Source organism: Spea bombifrons, chromosome 5 (assembly GCF_027358695.1).
Source record: "Spea bombifrons isolate aSpeBom1 chromosome 5, aSpeBom1.2.pri, whole genome shotgun sequence".
In the NCBI taxonomy this organism is placed as follows: Eukaryota; Metazoa; Chordata; class Amphibia; order Anura; family Pelobatidae; genus Spea; species Spea bombifrons.
Window position 1 is genome coordinate 23012101 of NC_071091.1, and position 24332 is coordinate 23036432.

Genomic DNA, 24332 nt, shown 5'->3' on the forward strand with positions numbered 1-24332 from the left:
TCCATAAACTTTCCATACATTTTACACAGTATTTCAACAAAGCACTGATTACATTTACAATGAGTGTGGAATGGAGAATTCTGTTACGTAATCGCTGTGTAATTCATATTAACGTATACTGTATAACTCCATTATCATACATGAAAAAACCTTGAGTTTATTGTAACTGTAAACAATGATTTAATATCAGTAAACTCATGTGGGTACATTAAAGGTGAATGCTGTTTCTTCTTAATTAACATAATGCTTTTAACATTTTCTTATATAAGAAAAAATAACTTGACGTTGGTTTTGTCATAAAGTTTTTAATGCGTTCCTTAAGGAGAAGAGAATTAAAGTGCTGGGGTTGAGGGCACAATTTACACTAAGTAATCAACTTTACCAGAGTCAGAATAATGGTCCCTCTGTTCAAGGTGGAAATATTTTGTTCAGTGTTTAAAGACTGCGGCTTTCCTAGCACAAAATGTGTATTTTACTTAGCTAAGTGGATGTCAGCACTGTGGGTTATATGGGATTTGTCCACATTGAGTGTGTTTGCTAAGCTCTTCAGTGGGATGTTTTATAATGTATGGCATGAAGCTGGAGCCAGGAAGAGGCTTCTTTGACAGTCTATGTCTTCCCTCCCATGTCTGTACAATGTGAAGTGTCCCGTCAGCAGCTTTCATATCACCCATACATTCTCTTTGTAAGAGTTGTTATCTATTTCTTATAACAGGGTGAATTAGACAGTGATGTTACAGGCTGTGCTTGTCTGATTTAAAGTGGCCACCAAAAGTAGTAGCATTTTTAATCAGTTCAAATTTGGTTAGTTTTTCTCACTGTAAGCCAGTTAATATATACACAGATCAGCCATATCATTATGATCACCTTCCTAATATTGTGTAGGCCCTCCGTTTCCCGCCAAAACAGCCCTGACCCGTCATCTGTTAGATTTGATCACATGGATCAGCCTTCTCCCCCCACGTGCATTAATGAGTCTTGGCCACCCATGACCCTGTCGCCAGTTCATTGCTTTTCTTTCCTTGGACCCCTTTTGATGGGTACTGACCACTGCAGGCTGGGAACACCCCACAAGAGCTGCAGTTTTGGAGATGCTCTGACCCAGTCACCTAGGCATCACAATTTGGCCCTTGTCAGAGTCTCTCAGATGCTTACGTTTGCCCATTTTTCCTGCTTCTAACACATTAACTTTGGGGACGAAATGTTCACTTGCTGCCTAATATTCCCCACCACCTGATAACAAGTGCCATGACAACAAGATTATCAGTGTTATTCACTTCACCTGTCAGTGGTCATGATGTTATTGCTGATCAGTGTATCTTGCATTAGTAGGCGGGCCTTTCGAGCCCTTAATTTGAATTGTATGTTAATGGTGGTATGTGTTGGCAATTGTTGAACTACACAAAGCTAGGTAAACAGGAATTCTGCAAACCACAGATGTAGGGAAAGAGTGGTAATATTGCTTAAATAAGAGGACACTTTGTACCACATTAAAAAAACAATAGGGGTTATGTAGAAAAATATTATTCTGTTGCAAAGTTTGCAAAATGGTCTATCTATCTATCTATCTATCTATCTATCTATCTATCTATCTATATCAATTTAATAATTAAGGTAATAAAACACCATGTCCTTGATTGCTTAAAGTTTTATTATTTCTCAAAGCTTTTTGTGTAATACGATAATGACATTATTATAATTGTATAGTCTTATTTGTAGCAAGTATGATCCTGTCTGTGAAAAGGCAAAAGTATTAATTTATTTCGTGTATCTAATAATTTTCCAAACAAAAGATTATCTTTTCCACTACTAGTTTTATGAGCTATTTTTGGTATTCACACCTTCTCATCGCTTTGGTTGTCCTGGCAGAAAGTCAAAATCTCATCTAGGTATCTCTAAGTATAAAACTGATTATGGTAAATGGCTCTACCTTGTCCTCAATCCACCTTCTTTGGCCTGTACAGCACCGTTGAATATGTAATATAAATCAATAAATGACCAGGCTTCTGGAACCTCCAAAAGAAGGCATTAACTTCAAGAGGGAGAAATGACTAGATAGACAGGAAAACTCAAATCCCAGAAACATGAAGGTACTGCTCCCACTGGAGAAAACCTATGGTGATTTTTTGTGTAAATACCTTTCAATGGGGTTATTACATTTGCTGAACAAAAAAATATATATATATTTTTTGGAGCAATGGCAAGTTCAATTTAAAGGCACCAACATGAATAAGTACTAATTTGGTACCCAACACAAGGTGAGGAGAAATCTCCTGGCAACACTGAGTGAGTGTAATTCATTATTGATAAAAATTAATTTGCAGAATTAAAATACATAAAAATAATTTTGATGTGTGGTTTAGGAAAGTACAATTCTACCTTGGGTTTGCCTTCCTACTAATATTTCTATAATATATTGGTATAAACATGTCTAGATGTAGGGATTTGGTTGGGTTTTTTTTGTTTGCTTCCAAACTAATAGCTGTTTATGGAATTAAGTAAATCATTTTGACTAGATCAAGAACCAACCAACCAACCTTTATCAGAAGTATGGCTCTGTACATATTTCAGACTACAAAAAAAGTAAATATGAGATAAATTCTCTCATTGTTTCAATTGTTCTCACAAATTTACAAATATATAGATCATTGTTTGCAACCAATGTATATTTTTTTCATTTAGTCTAAATATTAGCTCTTAATATACTGGTATTGAAGTGTTTGGTGAGAAAACAGAATGTATGTAAAAAATGTATATATGTTTATTGACTTTTTGCAGTGTTTAATCAGCTGCCAGGTTCCCATGAATAATGCAGATCTTTGCACTGGTCAGTCAGACAACTGACAAACTTATCCCACCCACAACAAGGTTCTGAATTCATTATATGATAGACATTTGATTCTCAATATTTTCGACGATCTTTGGTTGTGGTGTTTGAATAAAGCAATTCTGTGTTATTACATCATTATTAATGTATTGTAGAGGGCCTTCATATTCCCTAGTGTTGTGACTGTGAGGGGAAGGAGACAAGTTTAACAATAATATTCATATTTCCAATATACAATAGTAACAATAACATGAATAAATAAATGTTAGGTGTGTTTTTAGAAAGGGAGAAGAGGTGCATGTCGATTAAGAGCAGGGTACATTTTATTTATTAAGCACCAAAAATTATACAGTGCTGTACAATTTAAATGGGGCAGTTAAAACATAACTATAAAGATACATTAATACATAAAGATAGATCAGGAGTTAAGAACCCTCCCTGTAAGCTTGCCATCTAGCATCATGGTCATTCTACACAAGGTTCTTTGCGGGAAAGATGGGCTTGTGTAGGCCCTGCTCATGAGCTTACAATCTGACCTATGCAATTTTTTTAATGAATATAGTATATGTGAATTCTGGCCATGCTAAGAATTCCACTCATTTACTGCAAAAGCTTCTTTAAACAAAACTTAACCATTTTGTTTTTCCTGGTCGTGTATCTATTTTCCATGATATTGGTGCTATTAGTGTTAGTGATGTTTAGACACAATGGATTTAGGATCCTTAATGAAAGCCTCTGTGGGTATATGCAGGTGAATAATGTAATTTAATGCATTGTAGAGGTGACATTTTTCTAAATTGTAGTATAAGGGCAAAGGAAATATCTGCTTTGTTAGTTATCTGTCATATAAACTTTATAGAATAATGAATACATCTCAAACTTTCCAGTGACTTTCCAGATCAATTCTAAGGGGTAAATTGCCTATAGTCTGAAAGACAAATATATGCTACATGTCCACAGTCACCTAGTAAATGAAAATCACAGGACCCTATCTACCTTGCCTAGTGATATTTTCTCCCTACCCACAATGGCTTCCTAGGAGATAACCATACCCTTTAAGACAAAAGTACATTGAAATGCCCATAAAATAAAGGTTGTTCCTACCTAAAACATATCTGGAAAACCACTATAGTTACATATATGAAATGTTTGTTGTACAATGCCTTGAGATACAACACACATACTTGTACATTCATTGACACAAACAAAAAAGGATAAATAATTCAAATTATCAGTTGGTTAAAAATCACTAAGATCTATCCATCAGGTTATATGCATAACCATATCCAATTATATAACCATCTTAAATGGCTGGATTTGTAGTATATTTCTTGACATTGCAATCATTTGTATATCTGATTCACTCCCAGTTCTCATCTAAATGTGTAGAGGGACAGTGACTTCAGGGATATAAAGAAACAGTTAACATTTAGAACAAATCATGACCGGCAATCAAAAAGGATGATTGATCTGGAGTATGGAAGAACACTGATCATTAGAAAGAATGATTAGAATAATAATACATTGTAAAGGCTGATTCTAGGTCTCCTTTATTAGCAGTGATAATTTAAATATGGTAGGAAAATGCAAGATTCTACAAAATGTAACCTTTCAGTTTGACAAATGTGGTGAGAAGTGATTAATCATACAGACTTTGTAGCTGATATTGAGAGGATAGCCTGAGCTTATACAAGTGTGTCAGAAGTTAGATGCTTGCAGTGCCTCTGGGGCTTGAGGCTGGTTTTGATGTGTATATATATATATATATATATATATATCAATTTAATAATTAAGATAATAAAACGCCATGTGCTTGATTGCTTAAAGTTTTATTATTTCTCAAAGCTGTGTAATAGGATCTGGCAGCCCTTGATTGTGCCTCTAATTCATGGTGGCTGGATAGGATGTGTCTGTCAACTATATAAAAAGTCATCCCGTGGACTGTATCCTTCATTGTCCATGTTTAGTCTTCTGAATATGACCTCTGAGAAAATCTGGAATCAGGTGAAAATTTCTCATAGTGAATACTTTCTTATAGATTCTTTGTTAATTTAGCTGGGAGTTGGGATTGAGGATACTGAAAGATTAACAGCCTGATGAAGGAACAGCCTTCAGTTGGGTCTTCAAATGGTAGGCAATGATGAAGAACACATGTGGTATGAAAATTTGCTGTTTACCAAGATCTATACATGTCAATATCTTTCACCAAGAGGGTGAGGTAAAGAGGCATATGAAGTGCACAGCGCTGGGTGAAGCCTCTGATATAATGTTTCCTGCAAAGTGTCTGTCACTATTGCTGACAGAAATAGTTCGGTGGTAAAAAGCACTCAATCTATTTGAATAGGGCAACAGTAACAGAGCAGGCAACAGTAACAACTCCTTCCAGGTCTCATATTGTATATTGACACACACATATAACGCATAACAATAATTATTATTATTATTTCTGTATGTCTATTATCATCATTTCATTTCTATAATGTCATCATATTATGCAGCGCTGTATAAGGGATATACTGTAATTAACAAGCAGTGACTCACATTACAATTTGGATTTACAGAAATAGGAAGAATTAAAAAGGGCTCTGCTCAAAAGAGTTTTCAATCTAGGTGCATTACGAAATTCGCATCTGTCGTTGGGTCATCCAGTGCCTATTATTAGTATTAATTTTATTATGTAAACATTACAGCTAGAGAAAAAAAAAACATGAACAAGATCAGCTTTTATTTTGTAAGCAACAGGACTTGATAAGTAGCCAACTGGAGCATCATTTTGATTTTATATATTTCTTAAAGTAAGATGACTTCAGTTTATAACCCGCTTGGAAATGTTGTCGGGTGCTTAAAGTCTTAGCGTTCAGAATTCTGCTTTGACATTTAAATGGATTATATACTTTAATAATATATACATTTCTTTATCAGATGTGTATTTTATTAGTACTACCAGCAGCATCAGGAGATAAGTTCTAGGCACTTGATGTTATTGTATTATATGCTGTTACATTATTATTATTATTATTATTATTATCATTCTTTGCGTTATTATTTATACATAATCTTGTAAAAACGTAATGTATATTTTTGTGTGATACATTTTTAACACGTCTTATATAATTATAAAAAAAATCTTCAAATAATATATTTGTTCAAAATATCTTCCAGTAAGGAATTCCACCTGACAGGTCACTGGACAAATAGTGAATTATCCATGTTTCAGTTTGATGAGAAGTGCAAATGTCAATATTTTTCTGGATCCTTCGTCAGAGCTTGATCCTTGCATTGTTCATTCTTTTTCTGATTTCATTTCCTAATGATGATTAGCAGAGAGCAGTGTGAGGTTGGTAATCAGGAGTGCTGTGTAATTGCTGTCTTTAACTGATCTAGCAGAGATACCATTAGAATGCCTTGTAATGGGACCTAGGACTGAATGTGTTTCTGTCTGAACTTTGCGTGAACCCGAGATTAAACAGGGGTCGGCTGCTACACATTTTGTTGTTAGATGCCTTTTCAACAGCCCTTTTAGACTAAGTAAATATTGATCAGTTTCAATCAGAATACCCCAGAGGAACACATTTAAGTATCTATACTGCGTAAAAGTAAACTTTTCAGGAAACCCGAGGACAAGATATGGGGTCACGACTTTTTCATCATAATCTAAAAAACAAAATTCTAAAAATATAGTTTTTGTACTTTCTTTAGGGCTGCTATTATTTTTTTTCGATACATAATCAGAAAATTGGCTATTGGAGTATATTTTACATTGTCAATTAGATCGTTAATTCGTATAATTCGTTTTCAACGACTTTTGTCATTATATTACAATAGTGAATGTTTGCAAACGAATGCATTTTTCCTCTTGGTATCATTCACTTTTTTGACAAAACGAACTATATATATACCGGTAAATAAATATATATATATATATATATATATATATATATATATATATAATGACTCTCGATTTAACTCGACAGTCTTTTCATAATCCGAATTGTCAGTATCACTATAGGAAATCCGTTATGTAATACAATGTGCGTCCTTTCCCTGACCCCATGTCATTGTATTGTTTACGTGTTCGTTTTCAAGAATTACAAGTTACCCTACGCCACCATTTACATTCGTTAAATAGCTACTCTAATGTTAAGTTGTGCTGCACTTTGAAGTTGCTGCTACTTCTGTGCTTCTTTAGATATTATTTTAGATAATGGAATTTTTTTTTGTTGATATGCAAATGACTTGAAAGCAACAAAGTTACACTATAAGAAGAAAACACCATCTGCTTTACCTTGCTTCCAACTTCAAAAGACAAAGAAGTGAGAATGAATGCAAGAAAGCTCAGTTTTTACTTTGAAGTACAGTATGCCGCCTGAACGTCTTTACAGAAATAATAGCGTCAGATTTATGATTAGGTTACACTGGCGCTAATGGCATAGAACGCTTAGTCTATCTGTATCTTACATGCCATCCTACAATTTTAACTCACATATTAAAAACTAAAAAAGTGACTTGAAATAATGACTACTTTATTTTTTGAATATTAGGAAAAAAGATATATGTCGGATCACTGTATCTTTAATTTAACACTTTGTGGTTAGTAAGGAAGCAAATGGAAGAAAGAAAAAATAAGACCTTAGCAACCAATGGATATTACACCTTGTGTTTATAAGGAGTTATGCGAGGAAAGACTGGTTGAAGACAAGTCTCACATTTTCTTCATGGCTCCTCTGTTTACATATGTCAACATTAAGACTGAGGTGAAAAGTTCACTTACTTCTTGACCCAATATGTTCTCTCATTAATTGGTGCTAAGGGTCTAGACTACAAAAAAATTCTTATATGTATATTTCAGTTTTGATGTCATTAGTCTTTTATTGCGTTTACTGTAATAAAAATCGTTTAAGCTCTTGTGGAGAATAGTGATGCAACATTGTACATTGCTGCGGAATATAATTGCGCTATATAAATCAATGAATACAAAAATGCAGTGGGGTGAGTGTTGTGTTTGTACAATCAGACAACAATAATCAAATTAAAATCTCCATATATTTATTATATTTTCAGGACCCGTATTGTTTGCCCACCATACCCAAAACATACACATTTCGTATGGCCATATTTTTTTATATATTGAAACAGGTTTTAAATCACAATTTGCAACTGATAAAACTCAGTGTTATATTAGATACATTGTAGCATTGAGTATCATGCAAAGACTGGCACAGAGATCACATCCTATATAGTTATATGTAGCAATAAAATAACATGTACTATTGACCATCGGATATGTTGTTTTATTTGGCTTTTATTATGTGTTTTTATTATGATGCTGAAAGCTAAGCTGCATTATTAAAGTTTATTTAATAAAGATAATATGGGTTGAACAAATAAAGGGTTAAAAAATATCTGTCAAAAAAGGCAGACTTCTGGAAATGGGATGAGGAATGTTATGACAAAAGATGTTTAATACACTAAGGTTATGACGTGTGTGTGTATATATATATAAATATATATATATATATATATATATAATGTGTGTGTATAAAATAATAGCTTTGCCAGCTGAATCTATTCAATGAGCCATAATGAGGTGTGCATTGGGGGTAATTAGAGGGGGAATGAGTTAAACATTAGGTTAGATTGTGCTATAAAACTTTGCAGTCTCCTTCCACCACAACACCACTTGACAGTTACATAGAGACTCTACAAAAGGACCTTAAAGATAAATTTCTTAAACTATATATTTACAGCAACATAAACACAATGAATATTAAAACATTAAATTAAACATTGTAACTTTTGTAAACTTTTTTTATCAATAGTGCATTATTTTCAAAGGATCTGTACCCTATTTTGACCAATCAAGAAGAAAAGTCCTTTTCCATGGATGCATCCATAGCAAGCCGTTCATTTTGAAAATGTCTGATTTAACCCATTGACTCCCAGATGCGTTATTAACCACCAATTAGTCCTCTGTCACACCAAGGGTTGATATTTCCAAATACTGATCCTGGCGTCCAATATTGTTCTTTAGCACAGAGCACAAGGTATTTCTGAAGACATTTTCACATAACATTAACCATGAAGTCATATTCAGTAAGGTTTCCTTCGGGGAAAACAGTAGCTTAATTGGAAGAATTAAGATGCTCAGAGGTAGAAGAAGCAGGTGATGGGGCACAGGGAGAAGAGCTGGATTTTTCCGAAAGCTCCTCTGATTTTTCGTCACTTCCTGTGCTGGTTGAGGGGGAGATTGGAAGGAGACCCTCTTTTTCCCTTTTTTTCTGTTTCATCCTCCTGTTCTGAAACCAGATCTTCACCTGGGTCTCATTGAGTTGCAGGGCAGCAGCTATTTCCACCCTCCTGGCCCTAGTCAGATACTTGTTGAAATGGAACTCCTTCTCCAGCTCTGTTAGTTGTTTAGTGGTGAAATTGGTTCTGACTGTATTGGGTTGGCCAGCATATCCATATTCTCCAACTTTACCTGTAATACAAGAATAAACGTCAGTTGGATCAAATGTAACCTGAATTCATGATATAGCTTATTACATTGCATTCCTAACAAAGTATTGTTGATATGAAAGAAAGATGATATATATATATATATATATATATATATATATATATATATATATATATATATATATATATATATATATATATATATATATGTATATACAAACACAGACAATAGTAGCGCTTGTTACACATTACATAAAAGTGTCTTACCAGTTTTGGGGGGATTTCTTTTCACTTTCATCCAGTCAAAGGTTTGAGCAGGTGAGGACGATTCAGCAGAAGGAGAGCGACAAACTTCCTGGTGGTTGATGTGGATGTTGGAGACATTGTTATTGTAAGTAGAAATGTTCTGTGGATCTGCTCCATATGAATGATGGATGTAGTGAGTTGACCCTCCTGATCCTTCTGCATAGGTCTGGTGGTGCTGATGATGCTGGGCTACTGAAGAAGCAATATTTCCAGTGTAGACAGCAGTGGTGCACTGAGGATACCCTGCACTGACATCTGTCTCTTGGTTAATGGCAAAGTGAGAGTAGCTTGCGCTAAAATTCTGTAACCCATAGCCGGCAGCGCAGCTGGGGTGTGAATAGGACATGCCCAGGTTAGTATGGTGTTGGAAGGCACCGGCTTGATGGTGGGGATGGTGATGAGAACCTATCTGCACCCCCCTGGTAACCATAAAACGATCATCGGTGTTGCAGTTATTGGCACTGACTGCGCAGGACTGGAAAGTTGTAATCCCATGGTCAGGGTGAAAGGCTCTGGATGAACAGGTCCCATGTTCTCCGCTAATTAAAGATGGGTAATCTAAGAAGGAGCTCATTCTCGCATAGTCCATCTATCACAAAGGTGATGGTGCCTTTAGAGTCCAGGCTCACCGTGCCAACTTTCTTACTTCCTCCATAGGGCCAGCAGAAAATGATATGAATGTACAGTGAAGTCTCGTCACGTGGGTTCATCAGCCAATGGCTGCGCAGCTTCCTAAAGTTTGACTGCTCGGGCTGGTGAGGGGTCGTCTTTTCAGAGGCATTTAAATTCCGGGCGCTGCTCCGTCCAGGTGACGCGCACTCCTGGTAGTGCATTGCAGCTGCCGGTCACAGGCACAGCGCTACGTTGGAGCTCTCACAGAGGTCTGTACCGACACCGGGTGAACTGTCTCTGAGGCACCGAGCGGAGCTCATGGACGCACCTCAAGCCCTGGTAAGCATTGAGCATCGATTTATTTATCAATGAATGGATATGACATGTTGTCACCGTTACTAAGCATCAAAAATGCTCGTTTATTAACGAAATCGCCAGATCGTCATTTCAAATGTGGGCAATATTGCCTTATCAACTAATAGTAACTACTGTAATTTAGCCCATGTTTCTGTCTAACTGTATTCCGGAGATTAATAACTAGCAAGTTGTAACTGTAAATATATATTTATATATTTTATTTTTTAATGTTTTTAGTGCAATCTTTTTTCATACAGCGCCTGTGTAAAAGCAGCATTGTAATGAGCAGTCCAGGGATCAGCGAAGCCATGTAGCAAGTACACAAATGCAAAAGCATTCCCCATTGTTTCCAAAGAACACGGAAGCAGGCTGTTGATGGAAGGGGTACTGATTACTATGGCAACGTGTGGTTCTTTCTGCACAGTACTTGCAGTGTAGGCATACAGTATTCTCCTGGGTCACAGACGAGGTAGTATTTCATTTTAACCTACACATTAGACCTACATGTAGACTTTTGTCAACTATACTGGTTGACAAAAGTCTACATTAACTGGCTAATTACACGACCTTTTTGAACAGTCTCAGATCTCGAGGTTTTTGGATTGTCAACAGATGTAGACTGCTTTAGTGGACACTCGTGCATCTCAGACACAGACATTTGCTCTGAATCTGAAATGGTTAACCAGCTGTGTTGCTGTAGGAATATACTCCGGAATAAGGTTTCTAGTCTTAAAAAAACTAATGGTTTCTTGGCGATCATTAATCACCTGTATTTACAACAACTAGTTGGCTCCTTTCCATAAAAAAGGGGGAGTGACCTCACGTTACCTGAAATAGCTCCACATTCTCTCCACAGTGATTTCAAATCACTTATTTTGAAATTATAAAGTATGATAATGTTCCACAGGTTAGATGTAAATTACACATTGTGTAAAGTATTAACCAATCCCTTCTAGTGTTTATCTTTCAATATTAATGACAATATATAGCTTTGTATACATTATTGTGATATGATTGGTTATTAGACTTTACTAGTTATCCTTAGGTAGACACCATAAATAGCTCCCATTCACAGTGTGTTTTCAAACCCCTAGACACAATGAGGGTATTCATTTATTGGTAAAAGAAAAAAAAATTACATCACATTTTTAATGTACACCTCTGTTTGAAACATATCTTAAATGCTAATAGAAGGATAATGTTTGTTGCATGCAAAAAGGGTGACAGGTGTGCCTCCTCTGCAAAACATAACAGAAATGAAATATCACAACACAGGTAGTCAAACTAAATGTCCATATACAGGGTGCAATGTGTCTCTTTGTAGGCATCAACTGTGAATAAATGTGGGGTTTATTTACTAAAGAGAGAGTTGTGATTCACTCTATTCCCTGTTCATTATGAAGGGCCAACACAGACAATTGTCTCCTACAAGAAGGCTTGAGCAGGCCCTGTGTATTGCATAATTAAATTTGTTAGAAGACTTAAGTAATCTCACTTATTTAACAAGGGTGTATTATTATTAAACACTCATCTACAGACACTGGAAAAGTCAGAAGGCTTGTTTTTTTCCCTCAGAAATCTCATGGTGCCACAACCACAAGGGATTCTGGGTAGGCGCATACAAATAAGGTCAACAATGATCACCTTTTGCCTCTATATCCACTTTATACATGGGACCCTTGAAAGTAATTGTCCACTGTATAAGACAATACCCTTCAGACAAAACTCGGGTAAGAGGTGCAGTAGCCAGATCAACACTCATGGACATCTGTTTCGTCCTTAATGGGACTCGTCAGCATGAGGTTGTGATACTAGCTTAATACTTAACAATGCATTGCACAGGGCATGTCAGGCTGAGGAAGAAGCCCAATGGGGTTGGACAGTCATAAGATATAGTGAAGTAATGGAGCTGAAACCACAACTCTCCTTAAATCGAAGAAAGTGAGACCCCACATGACTCTTAGAATAGTTGTTTGGATTGTATAGCAACCTTCCTCCAGGTAATAGAATTACCCATCAAGTATCCTTGATCACAGTTTTCCCCATAAAAAAAACAACTGAATCATATTAAAATATTAGCATTTTTAAGTAGCAGGTTAAAAATCACTAGCCTATTAACTTAAAATATGGCTCAAATACTAACTCTTAACACATATATATATATATATATATATATATATATATATATAATTAACCCCAAACAAGAGTAAGGGAATTAGAAACTTGCACTGCAGCGCATGTGACCAAAACTTACCACCATCCCCAGACAACCCCTATAGGTTTAGGCCACACCTGCAGGTAACACTAAAATTAGAAGGGCTTTATTTAAATGGAAGTTAAACTGTGTTCTTCATGTAGTATTCAGTTTCCCCCCCAATGTAGCAATGTGTCACTATTGTCCTTATTAAATAATACTGATCACATTTTAATAAAAACGTTTATATGGGGGGGGGCTTTTCTAGTCCCAGTACAACCTAAGGATCTAGATGTACAGCAAAGTAAGCAGATTAAGGGATGTTAATTGGGAGTAGTGACCATATCCCATCCTGTATCAGGGATTTTTTGAAAAGACCCAACATACAGGGAAGCCACAGTTGTAAAGTTCATATATTACACAAATACTATTATATCCATATAACAAAATAATGCACGTTAAAGGCCAGGCAGTGAGCTGGACATTGCACTAAACATGAATGGACGTATAGATCAAACATTATAGTGGTCTGATTTTTTTAACTTCTTTGCCAGATGTTGGGGGACTTGTTCCTGTATATAAACCTATAATGCATGCATGCACTGCATTGTGGGAGCCTAACCAATGGCTTGGGTACTAGCATATATCTTACTTATAAAAAGGCTTAGTTTGAAATAATCTTTGATTTCCATTTAGTAGAACATTTTGGGGTAACATATATATATATATATATATATATATATATTTGGTACTTTTGTATTAGATGCCACATATACTTGTGTATTTATTTTTCTTGCCATTTTAAAAATGCGTCATTTATATATTTTTCACATGTTTAAGATAGGAGTGCTCTAACTGAGCTATATGATATCTATAATAAGTATATACATTTGAGATGTTAATGCCACTTTAATATTACCTCTGTTTTCTACAGTGTTTTTTTAGGAAAAAAATTTGGCCAAAAAATTAGTTTGTTTTAAAGTAGCAAATTAAGTCAAAAGTATATATATATATTAACAAATCTGGTAATATTTACAGATTTTCTCTATTTAAAAAAAAAATTAGACATTGTTGCCATGTCATAACTGATGTTTCTTTGGGAGAGCCCTAGAATACAGTTATAGGACTATAGATAAAGAACACGCAGACACCTTTGTGATAACAATTTGCTTTTGTAATAGCCAGGCATGGAATTTACCCGGGCAGATTAATGGACTGTGCCTGAGATAACAGAGGAATTCCAGAACCTGGTCTGGATTCCTTTTTTTAAGGGCCTAAAAGGCCAGCCACCTACCACTGTATATATTAGAACATTATCAATCCACAGGGCAAACGCCTTACAAGAAACACAGGCGTCATTCACGTAACCGGTTAACTGCCAGTAACCCTGTAAATGCCGTCTACAACGCATAATGAATTGTGCTTCATTTTAGAAGCCCTGATCCAGAAAATATTAAAATCATTCAGCCTGTTATTCGCAGAAACGGTTCATTGCGCACCGTGTCAACACACGCGGGTGTAATAACTACAAATAAAGAAAACCGCCTGAGCGTTAACGGCAGACGCAGGGCCTAGGAGCAAAAGGAAACCGTAGTCGTGACGTCAGGGGAAGAGGCGTGTCTTCCAGGCCGCCATGTCACATAAGGCCCAGCCCCCCCCCCTGTGCTCAAGTATAGTGTCCACAAGTGGAAAATAATTCTGTTTGCGGTGTCTGCAAATGAAGTTTCTGTTTGTGTATATCTATAAGCTGAAATTCTAAATTCTTTAAATAAGTGGCCATTTTTTAAGGTTGCCCGCTTGATAATCGCAGTAGAACATTTTTTATGCAGAAAACTTTAAAGCCATTAACGACCGAATTAATGATTATATAGGGGCGCGAGTGCAATACAAGCCATAATTTAACACGTAAACAAGTTGGGTTTTTTTTTGTCATGGTGTATTTTCTTTTAATATTTGTTTAATAAAATACAACTGTCGCGCAATCTCAGACTCGGGATAGCCAGTTAGAAAACCTGGACTGGATCTCATCACGTGACCTGGAGGCGCGCCACATACCGTCTCTATAGTTTGGAAATTATAAAGTCCCGGGGGAAATGACTTTCCTCTACTTTATTTTTACCAAATATTACTGTTTTTCTGAGATCGGATCGCAACCTTTAGAGCTGAAATGAATTCGCAGTTTTTCAATTAATTTTAAAAAGCAAATTAAAAAATAATTTTCCAGCACAGTGAATTTTCTTCCTAATAAAAAAAAATAGCCTTATCTCTGTCTTAGCTTTGCTGATTATGCCGAATGTCTCAAAATTGCTAAAGAAAAGGCAATTTTGTTATAAATCGGGCTTGTTACAAAGATTTTTAAATTTACAAGTATTTTTGTTACCATTATTATTTTTCTAGGCGCCCAATTTTCTTGATATGATACACCATGACACATAGAGTAAATGCTTATTGTAACTACAAATATGAGTGTTAAGTACTAAAATAATTTCATTTAGAAATTGGTGGGAAAATATTTTATTAGAGACGCTTTTTTATAAGTACTTTTGCGCACTTTGTAAACCAATGATTTCATTATATATAATGAAATATATATATATATATATATATATATATATATATATATATATATATATATATAGTAATGTTATGCATTGAATGAAGGGTTTTTATAGTGTTTTTGTACTACTGGTGCTGCTGTGCTTTGTGTAAAGAGGGCATCTTTTGTTACTACTGTCACTAACAAAGACTCGGGATCTGTTGCTCCGACTTCTGCACTTCAATGCGAATTATAATGGATTTTACCCATAACTATGCAAGGAATGTGCCTTTTTATACCTTAGATTCTTAGGAATTTCTTTTGTTAAAAACTTACATCCAACACGGTTAAACTTTGATAAATATAATACTGCAATATAGTCTATACGATTAACTCTAATCAACATGTGTGTATCCAGAAATCCTTCTTGAAAAATGATCACTTTAAGTTGCTAGTCTTTTTTTTTTTATTCTATATATATATTATTTTTGTCTTTCCATAATAGCATTTAAATTAACAAAATATTAGCAGTGATATTAAAATTAATATATTTAATTTTAAATCGGTGTATGACATCGAAGAGAGATGCGGAGTGCTCCTACATAGTAATTAATGGGGAGATTTGTGCGGGCTCCCTTTTATTGCCGCAGCGGCAGTAAAGTCAAGCTGCTGTTTTAATAGAGCAATAAAAATGAATTATGGCTAAACGCCTTCTAGCACAAAGCTTCTGGATGGAATCCCCAGTCCAGACTGATACGTAAGAAGGGGTTTTTGAGCTCTGTGTGTGCGTTAGTGCAATTGATCTCCTTGATGACAGTCTCATTCATAGAAAGCATTTGATTTATGAGTTTAGGAAGAATTGCATCCAACACTTCTAGATATTATTGCTTAAGCAGCCTCCCATTGTGTTGTGTTCAGAACTACAAAAACAAACATTGCTTCTGAAAATACACAGTGCACATGCAGGGATATTTCAAATATGTGTTTATATCCCTCAAACATATGATTAAACTATGTATCATTTAATATACATACACCATAAAACGAAGCAAGCTATTGGATATTAGCAGAGGAAACTGTTAACTTTCTTACAAAGAAAAATGAACTTGTTGCAACTTTTAGGAGTCAGTTAAAACTTTTGGTTTTATGCCATGCTTTTTAATATAAAAATTCAAACTGTTTTAACCGATTCGAATATATTTTATTCTCTTTCTTTTAGGATGGAGATAAAATTCGCAGAGAAAAGTAAAATCAATGTAAGGATCAAGGAGCGATTCTGTGTTCATATACTGTTTTATATTTTTTAGTCTGTATGTGTAAAGTTTTTACCATCCAATAAAAACATATATTTAATGAAATGTGCTATTTGAACAATTTATTTAAAAGTTTTTTAACAGTGCTTTGAAAAATATATTTCAATGTCTAAAACGTTGGCTTTATTAAAAATAACTATAGAGAATAAAAATATATTAGATTTATAATAAATATATCTACACACCGGCAGACCTAATCGTTGCCTTCAATTTATATTTGTATTTTTAGGCTATTTGAACACGGAAAAATTCGGCTGGGAGGGGAATAAAAGAAAGTGAACTTTTGGGGAAATAATCATTTATTCTACCAAAAAATACTTATGTGACAACGCATTCTACCGTAATACAAAAATAAAAAAGAAAGTGAGGATACATTTAGTTATAATCACTTTCTCAGAGGCCTCGATTATTGCTTTCAATGGTTCTGATTGAACAGATAACATTAAAATGCATTGTAATTTAAATACTGAAATGGCTCTTGGATGAGATTGATTAAAAATGTCAAACCCGAATTTGTCTGAGCGGGAAATTGTCTGATAGAAAAATACGGTGCAATTTATGGAGGATTCAGTAGTTGAGATGTTGCAGGTCGATTGTGGTAAACGTGTCTGTGAAAAAATCAAAACTGTCTGCAGAAATGTCTACTGGACTGTCCAGAGATCCTGGCAAACTGGGCGAGACTGCATCCGAAAGCTGTAAACAGGAATCTGAAGAAAATACATTGAAGTCTGTTAGAGAAGCTACATCTTCCAGGGCTTCGGGGCTATCATTGTTGAGACCAGCTGCACACTCTTGCACCATTGTTGATAAGCAGTTTGGAACAGTGGGTGACTGATGCTGAAAATGTCTAAGATTTTTGTCATTGCTGGATAAAGGCGAAACTGTGAAAGTCTGTGATTCTCCATTGTGTGGGTTATGTCCCTGCTGCTGGGACAGGGCATTTTGCTGAAAACTATAGCCATCTCTTTCCAGTAAAGCTCCAGATACATTATTCAAGGCTTGCTCAAAGAGAGACTTCTCCTTGTCATCTTCACTTTTCTCAGAGTCCTCAAGATTTTTTAATTTCCCTTCTCCATTCTGATTCTCCTTACATTGTGTTTGTCTCTTGTGTTTCATTCTCCTGTTTTGAAACCAGACTTTTACTTGCCTCTCAGTTAAATCCAGAAGGGCAGCTATCTCCACCCTCCTCGGTCTGCACAAATACTTGTTGAAATGAAATTCTTTTTCCAGTTCCAGAAGCTGGGTGTTGGTATAAGCCGTCCTTAATCTTCTGGATCCCCCGCTGCTGTTATCCTGTATTTCAATGATTTCTGTATAAAACCACAAAGTAAACAGTCACCAATCAGCAATACACAAAATCTAGAATAGTAAAAAATCCACCTATATCTAGATCCACTGCAACAAAATGGCCGCTCACTGTGAAACACACTCCATTGTTTGTACACTACTTCTTGCTAAAAAAAAAGATTGTTACACTTGCAAAAAGCAGGGAAAATAGAATTATATTTCTCAACCATAAACTACTGATTTTTAGATGAATTTATCAAGCATTAGCAGTCATTCACGAGACAATTAGAGCAGCAGAAGCCCCTTGTGATGGCTGTCACAGATACAAACTTAGTAGGCATTCCAAGATCGCAAAAATAGCCAAGTTTAAAAAGAACCTCCAAAATTCAAGAAATTCCCCCCAAAATCTCTGCAATGCAGCGTTTCATTCCCCGCGAACTCCCGAGTTGGAGTTTATACACTGACCTTTCTGGCTGAGACAGGCTGTAGTGGAAGGGACAGTGGTGGCTGGCGGCAAAGAGGGCTTCTTGGAGGCTTTTTTCTCTTTCATCCAGGGGTACTCCGGAGGCAATGATCCGACTGGCACTGGGCTGCCACTGTTCCCATTTGGGCTCTGTTTGGGTCGGCTGTGGCGAGGGTGGCTGCCTGGATTCAGGCTGGGGATGGTCTGCTCGAAAGGAGGAGGAATAAGTGTCGGGTGTGAAAGCGTCGAGCTCTTGATTGATGAACTTTGAAATGTATCACCGACAGGGGGGAAGGATGTCAGGCACTCAGCAAGCGACGGCTGACTATTGATAAAACCAATCTCTCGCTCAAATTCGTAATTCATGGCCCTCTCCTCAAAGCCTTTTTAAAAAGTTAGCCCCTACTTTTACGTTTAAAGGCCCGGTAACAACGAGGGGGAAAAAAAATCATAAAAATCCTTGCTGGTGTTTTTTTTTTCTAATTCACTGATTACAGCCGTATGGGGACTGTGCTACTATTAAACTATTGAATTCATGGAGACAAGGTTGAAATTGGACCGAATTGGTTGTCACATGATTGCTCCTGTCCAATGACAATTTGGGGTTTAATCAAAAGAAGCCACTGTCTGTGTGATTGATCCAAAAAAAGTCAAGAAGGAACGCCTAGTTGTAGCCTAGCAAGGTTTTTATTTACATCTAAAGATATAGACCCTTATGAAATATATTTTTAATTTTTATTTTCTTTGCGTCTCCGCTTTGCTCCTGCTGGTAGTTCCAGTTCCTTCCATTCCCTTGCATTGTTCCAGACTGCCAGGAAGGCGTTTTACATCCCACAAATCATTTAAGGACCAAAATCTGACGCCTTAAGTCATTAACAAAGTAGTCCATTAATCTTCAAAGTTTTGACACCAAAGACCCCTTCATTCTAGATACATAAGAAGTTTCACCCAAACAGAATCTAGATTCATTTGCTGCACTTTACTCAGAGAATGTAGGTTTATCCATCTGAGTAACAATGATGCCAGCTAAGTGTGTATATATATATATATATATATATATATATATATATATATATATATATACTGTACAGAGAACAGTGAGCTAGGCACAGAGCCTATTGTTACCAAGATTGGCACATATGGGAAGCGTGAGGATGTCTCAGTAAAGAATTTAGCAGCAGCGCAATATGGCCGAGCTTACACATAAAATTAACAACAAAGGTATATGCCTGTGCAGCCAATGGGCACGACGAGGTGAGTGCTTTTTGATTTAAAAAAATAAAATGCACTGTTCAGGGTTTGCTGTAGTTAATGGGGTATATAAAAATTATCATTTTTCTTTTTTGGACTGTATTTCTTTTATACAGGTTACAAAACATAAGGCTTCAGATTGCCTTTAGATGTGCATTTAACATTTGAAATGGAGCTATGCAATATCTGTCTCTATGTATGTGTATATATATATATATATATATATATATATAAATAGTGTGTGTATAAATGCATCTGAGTATATATAGATATATCTATATATATTCGTGTGTGTATATATGCATATAAGTATATATATATATATATATATATATATATATATATATATATATATATATATATGTATGTATATATATATACAGATAGGGAGAGCGAAAGAAACAAAGAAAGAAAGGAAATAGACTATTACGATTATTTCACAGCTCTCTCTATACATGTATACTGATACATACTTATTTGTACATATGTACACACATATATAAGTAGGTGTAATATATATGAAAAGAAGCGATAGATCGAATTGTTTGCTGTATTCTCATTCATAATCTATACACGTTTACATTATCTCCAGAAACCCATATGGAAATATTAACTGTAAATAGTAAATGAACATCTATATTTTAAATCATTAGAACGGTTCTAAGACACTTTTAAGTTAAAAAATGTTTTTATAAAATTTTGCATTCAGCCTTTTCGAAATACAAACGCAGTAGTTGGATGGAAGGTTTTTAATTTTCTTGCTTTTATTCCAAACAAAGCTGGAAGGAAGTCTGTGTGTGATCAATCTTTCTTGCCAAATGGTTTGACAGCTTCTGGCCTTAAAGATCACATTTAAAGCTTCTTGTTTCTTCCAAGATCAAATGTTACTGGGAAAGGAGTTTGAGTCAGAAATGCAAGTAAAGAAGGACTTATTTTTACTTCTTTTGCTTTGTGAGTTCGGATGTTTTCAGTAGCACAGGTATGGCACCTTTGTTTTTCTTTCCTTTGATATTTACATCCAGACTAAAAATTGGTTTATCCCGATAATTAACGATTAACAAAAAATTGTTAGGGAATTGGACCTAGAAAGATTTTTTGCACAATTAATGCTGATTTGTAGGTTGCTGTGTGTGTGTGTGGGTGTAAGTATTTCTAAAAAACCTCTTCTCTTGTTCTTTGGCAGAACAGAACTGGAAACAAAGGATGTAGCTGTCTACATCAAATACTACCTATACATTTAGTGCATAGGGCAGTAAAACATAAAATATGTTCAAAATAATAAAAATAAAAAACATATACTTTTTATTATGTGTATAAGGGTGGGTATAAGAAAAAGTAGAAGGCTCTTTTTTCTGTAGAACAATGTAATAAGCGCCAATGACATATGGTTACCAGGAACCAGGAGTTAAAATAATACAATATGTCCTTCAACCTAAAACACATGCTCCTGAGAACAATTTGCTAGTATGGTAAAGAAGATTTTGCTCTGGTTCATTTTTATTTTTAGTTTAATCTCAGGATATGTTATATGTATAGGATTAACACTTATTGTACCATCCTGTTTTTTTAATAGCGCATGATTGTTTTCTTATCTTTGAAATGTAATATCGCATTAACCAGAGCTAATATTAAAAACGAATATATATATATATTATATTTTTATATATGAATTATTGTGTATTTTCTTTCAATTATCTAATAGCAATATAATTAATTACAGCTATACTATTGCGAGGTCATTTTTATTTTTTGCAATTATGTTTTTTTTTTTTTACATTGATGACATTTTGTCAGTTAAATATCTGGGGTTTTTACTCAAATATATTATCCCTTCTTTCTTTGCAATTTTATTTTGTAAGAAATGTTGAAAAAAAAGGAAAAAAGTTGAAGCTTGTCTAATAAATGTATCCTTTAATTTTGCATGTATTTTTTTATCAATAAATATCTTTAAAATGATGTAACCGATGATGTGTCTTTTTCTTTACATATTTCAAAACACATTAATTTGGTCAAATCATGTTTACTATTTAAAATTAAAATACAATAATTCTGTTTTTTATTTAAACGAGGTACATTTTCATACGTAGGTTGTCGGTTAATGTTTTCCCTTTGTTTCTAGGGGGAAAAATCCATACTAAGGTTTTTAACCCATGCATTTTCAGGGTTGTGTGTATGACCTGGTTAAGCTTCCATTAAGTATGTGAAGTATCTAATAACGAACCATAGGCACAAATAAGACAAGGAAGAGAGGGACGGAGCAAAACCAATGTGCTGTAAAAACGAATTTCCACAGAAGAGCTGCAGAAAGCAATAGATCTAAAAACATGAATATATATATATATATATATATATATATATATATATATATATATATATATCACACCTCATTGAATTTATTTTCTTTGTAATGCTTTTCTGAATAATGCAATCCACCCACAGAAACGTCTATTTTTCACTGGAAAGAAAAGTGTAGGAGGAAAATGCTTTGCTTCTTTCAAAGACCTTTCCTGAAGAAGCAGAAGGAAGCCATTCCATGTGAACAGATGCCTTGGAGCGGGGGCTGTAAATTGGAGCACAGGGCTCAGCTCAACATGGCGTAAGAGCTCATCAGCACTCCTCTGTTACCTACAGGACCCCCATTATCAGCCATCTTATCAATCACTAGCAACTGCATTCAAACCGACATGTCTAACAGACTATTTCAGAAAGAAAACAGTCCCCCAACAACAGTAATTTTACTCTGCTTAACTATAACAAAAAAGGGCAAAAAACGTACAATGAATAAACTCAGTCACCTTAAACCTATCATTTCCCTGTATGTGATGAATGCAGGTTGCATTATTTTATGCATGTTTTATTGTTTTCATGTTTTTAATCCAAAAATATGGAATCTATCATTAATAAAATTTACAAACAAATATGCTAATTGTCTATCTTAAGTTTTTTTTCTCCGATTTTATTGCATTTATAAAGAAAAAAAAATTCAAACAAGAATCCCTATGTAATGATGCCATCAAACAGAAGGCCAAGTACCACGACCTGAATAGTAAGGGTATATAGTGTTTATAAATATGAAATGTGGGATAAATAATATGTAAACACTTCGATATTTTTTGCTTGCAGAAAAAAAAGAAACAATAAATTAACCGGAGTAAATGTACCAGTATACACACATTAAATGACTTACAAGTATAATTATGATCCAGAATGACCCTGTCCAAAGCGCATTTTGCTATTTGTCAAGCAATTTAACCCACTGAGCGCCAGACGGATGACTAGTACACTACAATGGGTTTGTAATGCACTGATCGCTAGCCTGACATTTAGTGAGATAAAGGAAGTGCAATAATTTAAATCCGTTCCCTGTGGGATAAGAAGTATAGGAGCAAATTCACATTCAAGACGATTGTGTTCATATAAAATATGATCATATACCCTGTTTGATAAAAGTGATAAAATGCAAAAGAAAATATTTCCAAGTGGAGTTCATGGGGACAAAATATACTATGCACCATAGAGAGCATGTTCAGCAATGAATATTGCTTAAAATAAAAAAAGGGGATGAGTATAAAATAAAGAAATTAATTGAAGGTAGAAAAAAAGGTTATCTAATTTCCCAATATAATTACAAGTGTGTCAGCTTGGGTGCTTCCTGGATTCTTCCCTGAGAACTATGGTGAGAAGATAGGTCTGTGTAGGTTGGATGTGAGTCACATGGTCCATGATGGTGGCTGCTATTCATTGGTCCAGGTCCACTGTAGTCCGTGTTAGAAGATGAGTGGGAAAGTTGAGAGAGGCCAAACATGGAAGATCCAGTATTGGTCATGGTATCCACATAATTGCCCCCTACATAGACGGGGCTTCCCTGTACATGAGGATTTCCATAACCACTGCTGTTTTGGAACGGATGGGCATCATATTCAGGAGTGACAGCAGCAGTTCCTGTGTACCTCTTCTGATGGGGAGGACAGCTGTTATGGGGGCTTGGGTAAGGTGCAGGCACACCATAGGCATTTGGATGGGGTTTATTAAACGATGGAGGAGACTGAGGCTCATAGGGGACACTGTTCACCAATGAATGCATAGAGCTTAGGTAGCCTCCAATAGACGGTTGGGGTATAGGACTCCTGCAAGGTGACTGCCCTCCTGAAGAGGTCATCATAGCTTTCCCTTTTTGATCCTTTTTATATTTCATGCGTCTGTTCTGGAACCAGATTTTGATTTGCCTCTCTGTAAGGTTAAGTAAGTTGGCCATTTCCACCCTTCTGGGCCTGCACAGGTATCTGTTAAAATGGAACTCCTTTTCCAGTTCTACTAGCTGAGCGCTGGTATAGGCGGTGCGGGCCCTCTTAGAAGAGGATTGCCCCGGAGGGCTTTTGTCTCCAGCACAGCTCTCACCTGCAGGGGAACACACAAGAGCGAAACGTCAACAGCTATTGAACTGGTTTTCTGAAAACACACCCTGCTCTACACATCTGTAATATAGAGACATTATGTTCTGACAAACATATCATTAACAATTTATCTTCGGAAGGGACCACCAGCCTTGTCTTTTGCCAGGTGAATGGTTGCAACAAATTAGATGGAAACAAACTAATGAAACAAGATAACTAGAGATTACCCCTCTGCATTTACATAGTTCAAACATTAATAAAAATTAGATCGCAGAGTTTATAGTTATTAAATTGCCAACATATTACCAACACATACTTACAATTCAGATATACAGA

At 35.4% G+C, this 24332-nt stretch overlaps 3 protein-coding genes and 1 long non-coding RNA gene across 8 annotated transcripts in view; 1 reads left to right on the forward strand and 3 right to left on the reverse strand.

Annotated features, from left to right (window-relative positions):
* Positions 1–8431: 8431 nt before the first annotated feature.
* HOXA1 (homeobox A1) lies at positions 8432–10226 on the reverse strand. Its single transcript, XM_053468167.1, has 2 exons — positions 9551–10226; positions 8432–9305 (listed from the first exon to the last, which is right to left on the reverse strand). The coding sequence occupies exons 1-2, from the start codon at positions 10176–10178 to the stop codon at positions 8950–8952; spliced, it is 984 nt and encodes a 327-aa protein (XP_053324142.1). The 5' UTR covers positions 10179–10226; the 3' UTR covers positions 8432–8949.
* Positions 10219–16640, forward strand: LOC128497933 (uncharacterized). The gene is made up of 3 exons (XR_008354359.1): positions 10219–10540; positions 10796–11027; positions 16508–16640. It is a non-coding gene; the product is annotated as an uncharacterized LOC128497933 (long non-coding RNA).
* A 6-nt stretch (positions 16641–16646) lies between these two features.
* Positions 16647–19517, reverse strand: HOXA2 (homeobox A2). Its single transcript, XM_053468166.1, has 2 exons — positions 18354–19517; positions 16647–17911 (listed from the first exon to the last, which is right to left on the reverse strand). Exons 1-2 carry the CDS (start codon positions 18715–18717, stop codon positions 17169–17171), a joined length of 1107 nt encoding a protein of 368 aa, XP_053324141.1. The 5' UTR covers positions 18718–19517; the 3' UTR covers positions 16647–17168.
* Positions 19518–22318: 2801 nt separating this feature from the next.
* HOXA3 (homeobox A3) overlaps positions 22319–24332 on the reverse strand; it is a 36725-nt gene continuing 34711 nt past the window's right edge. For all 5 annotated transcript variants that reach the window (XM_053468162.1, XM_053468160.1, XM_053468161.1 and 2 more), the window contains one exon: positions 22319–24000. In XM_053468162.1, coding sequence (XP_053324137.1) covers positions 23228–24000 — 773 coding nt within the window. In that variant the 3' untranslated portion in view covers positions 22319–23227. The remainder of the gene's footprint in view (positions 24001–24332) is intronic.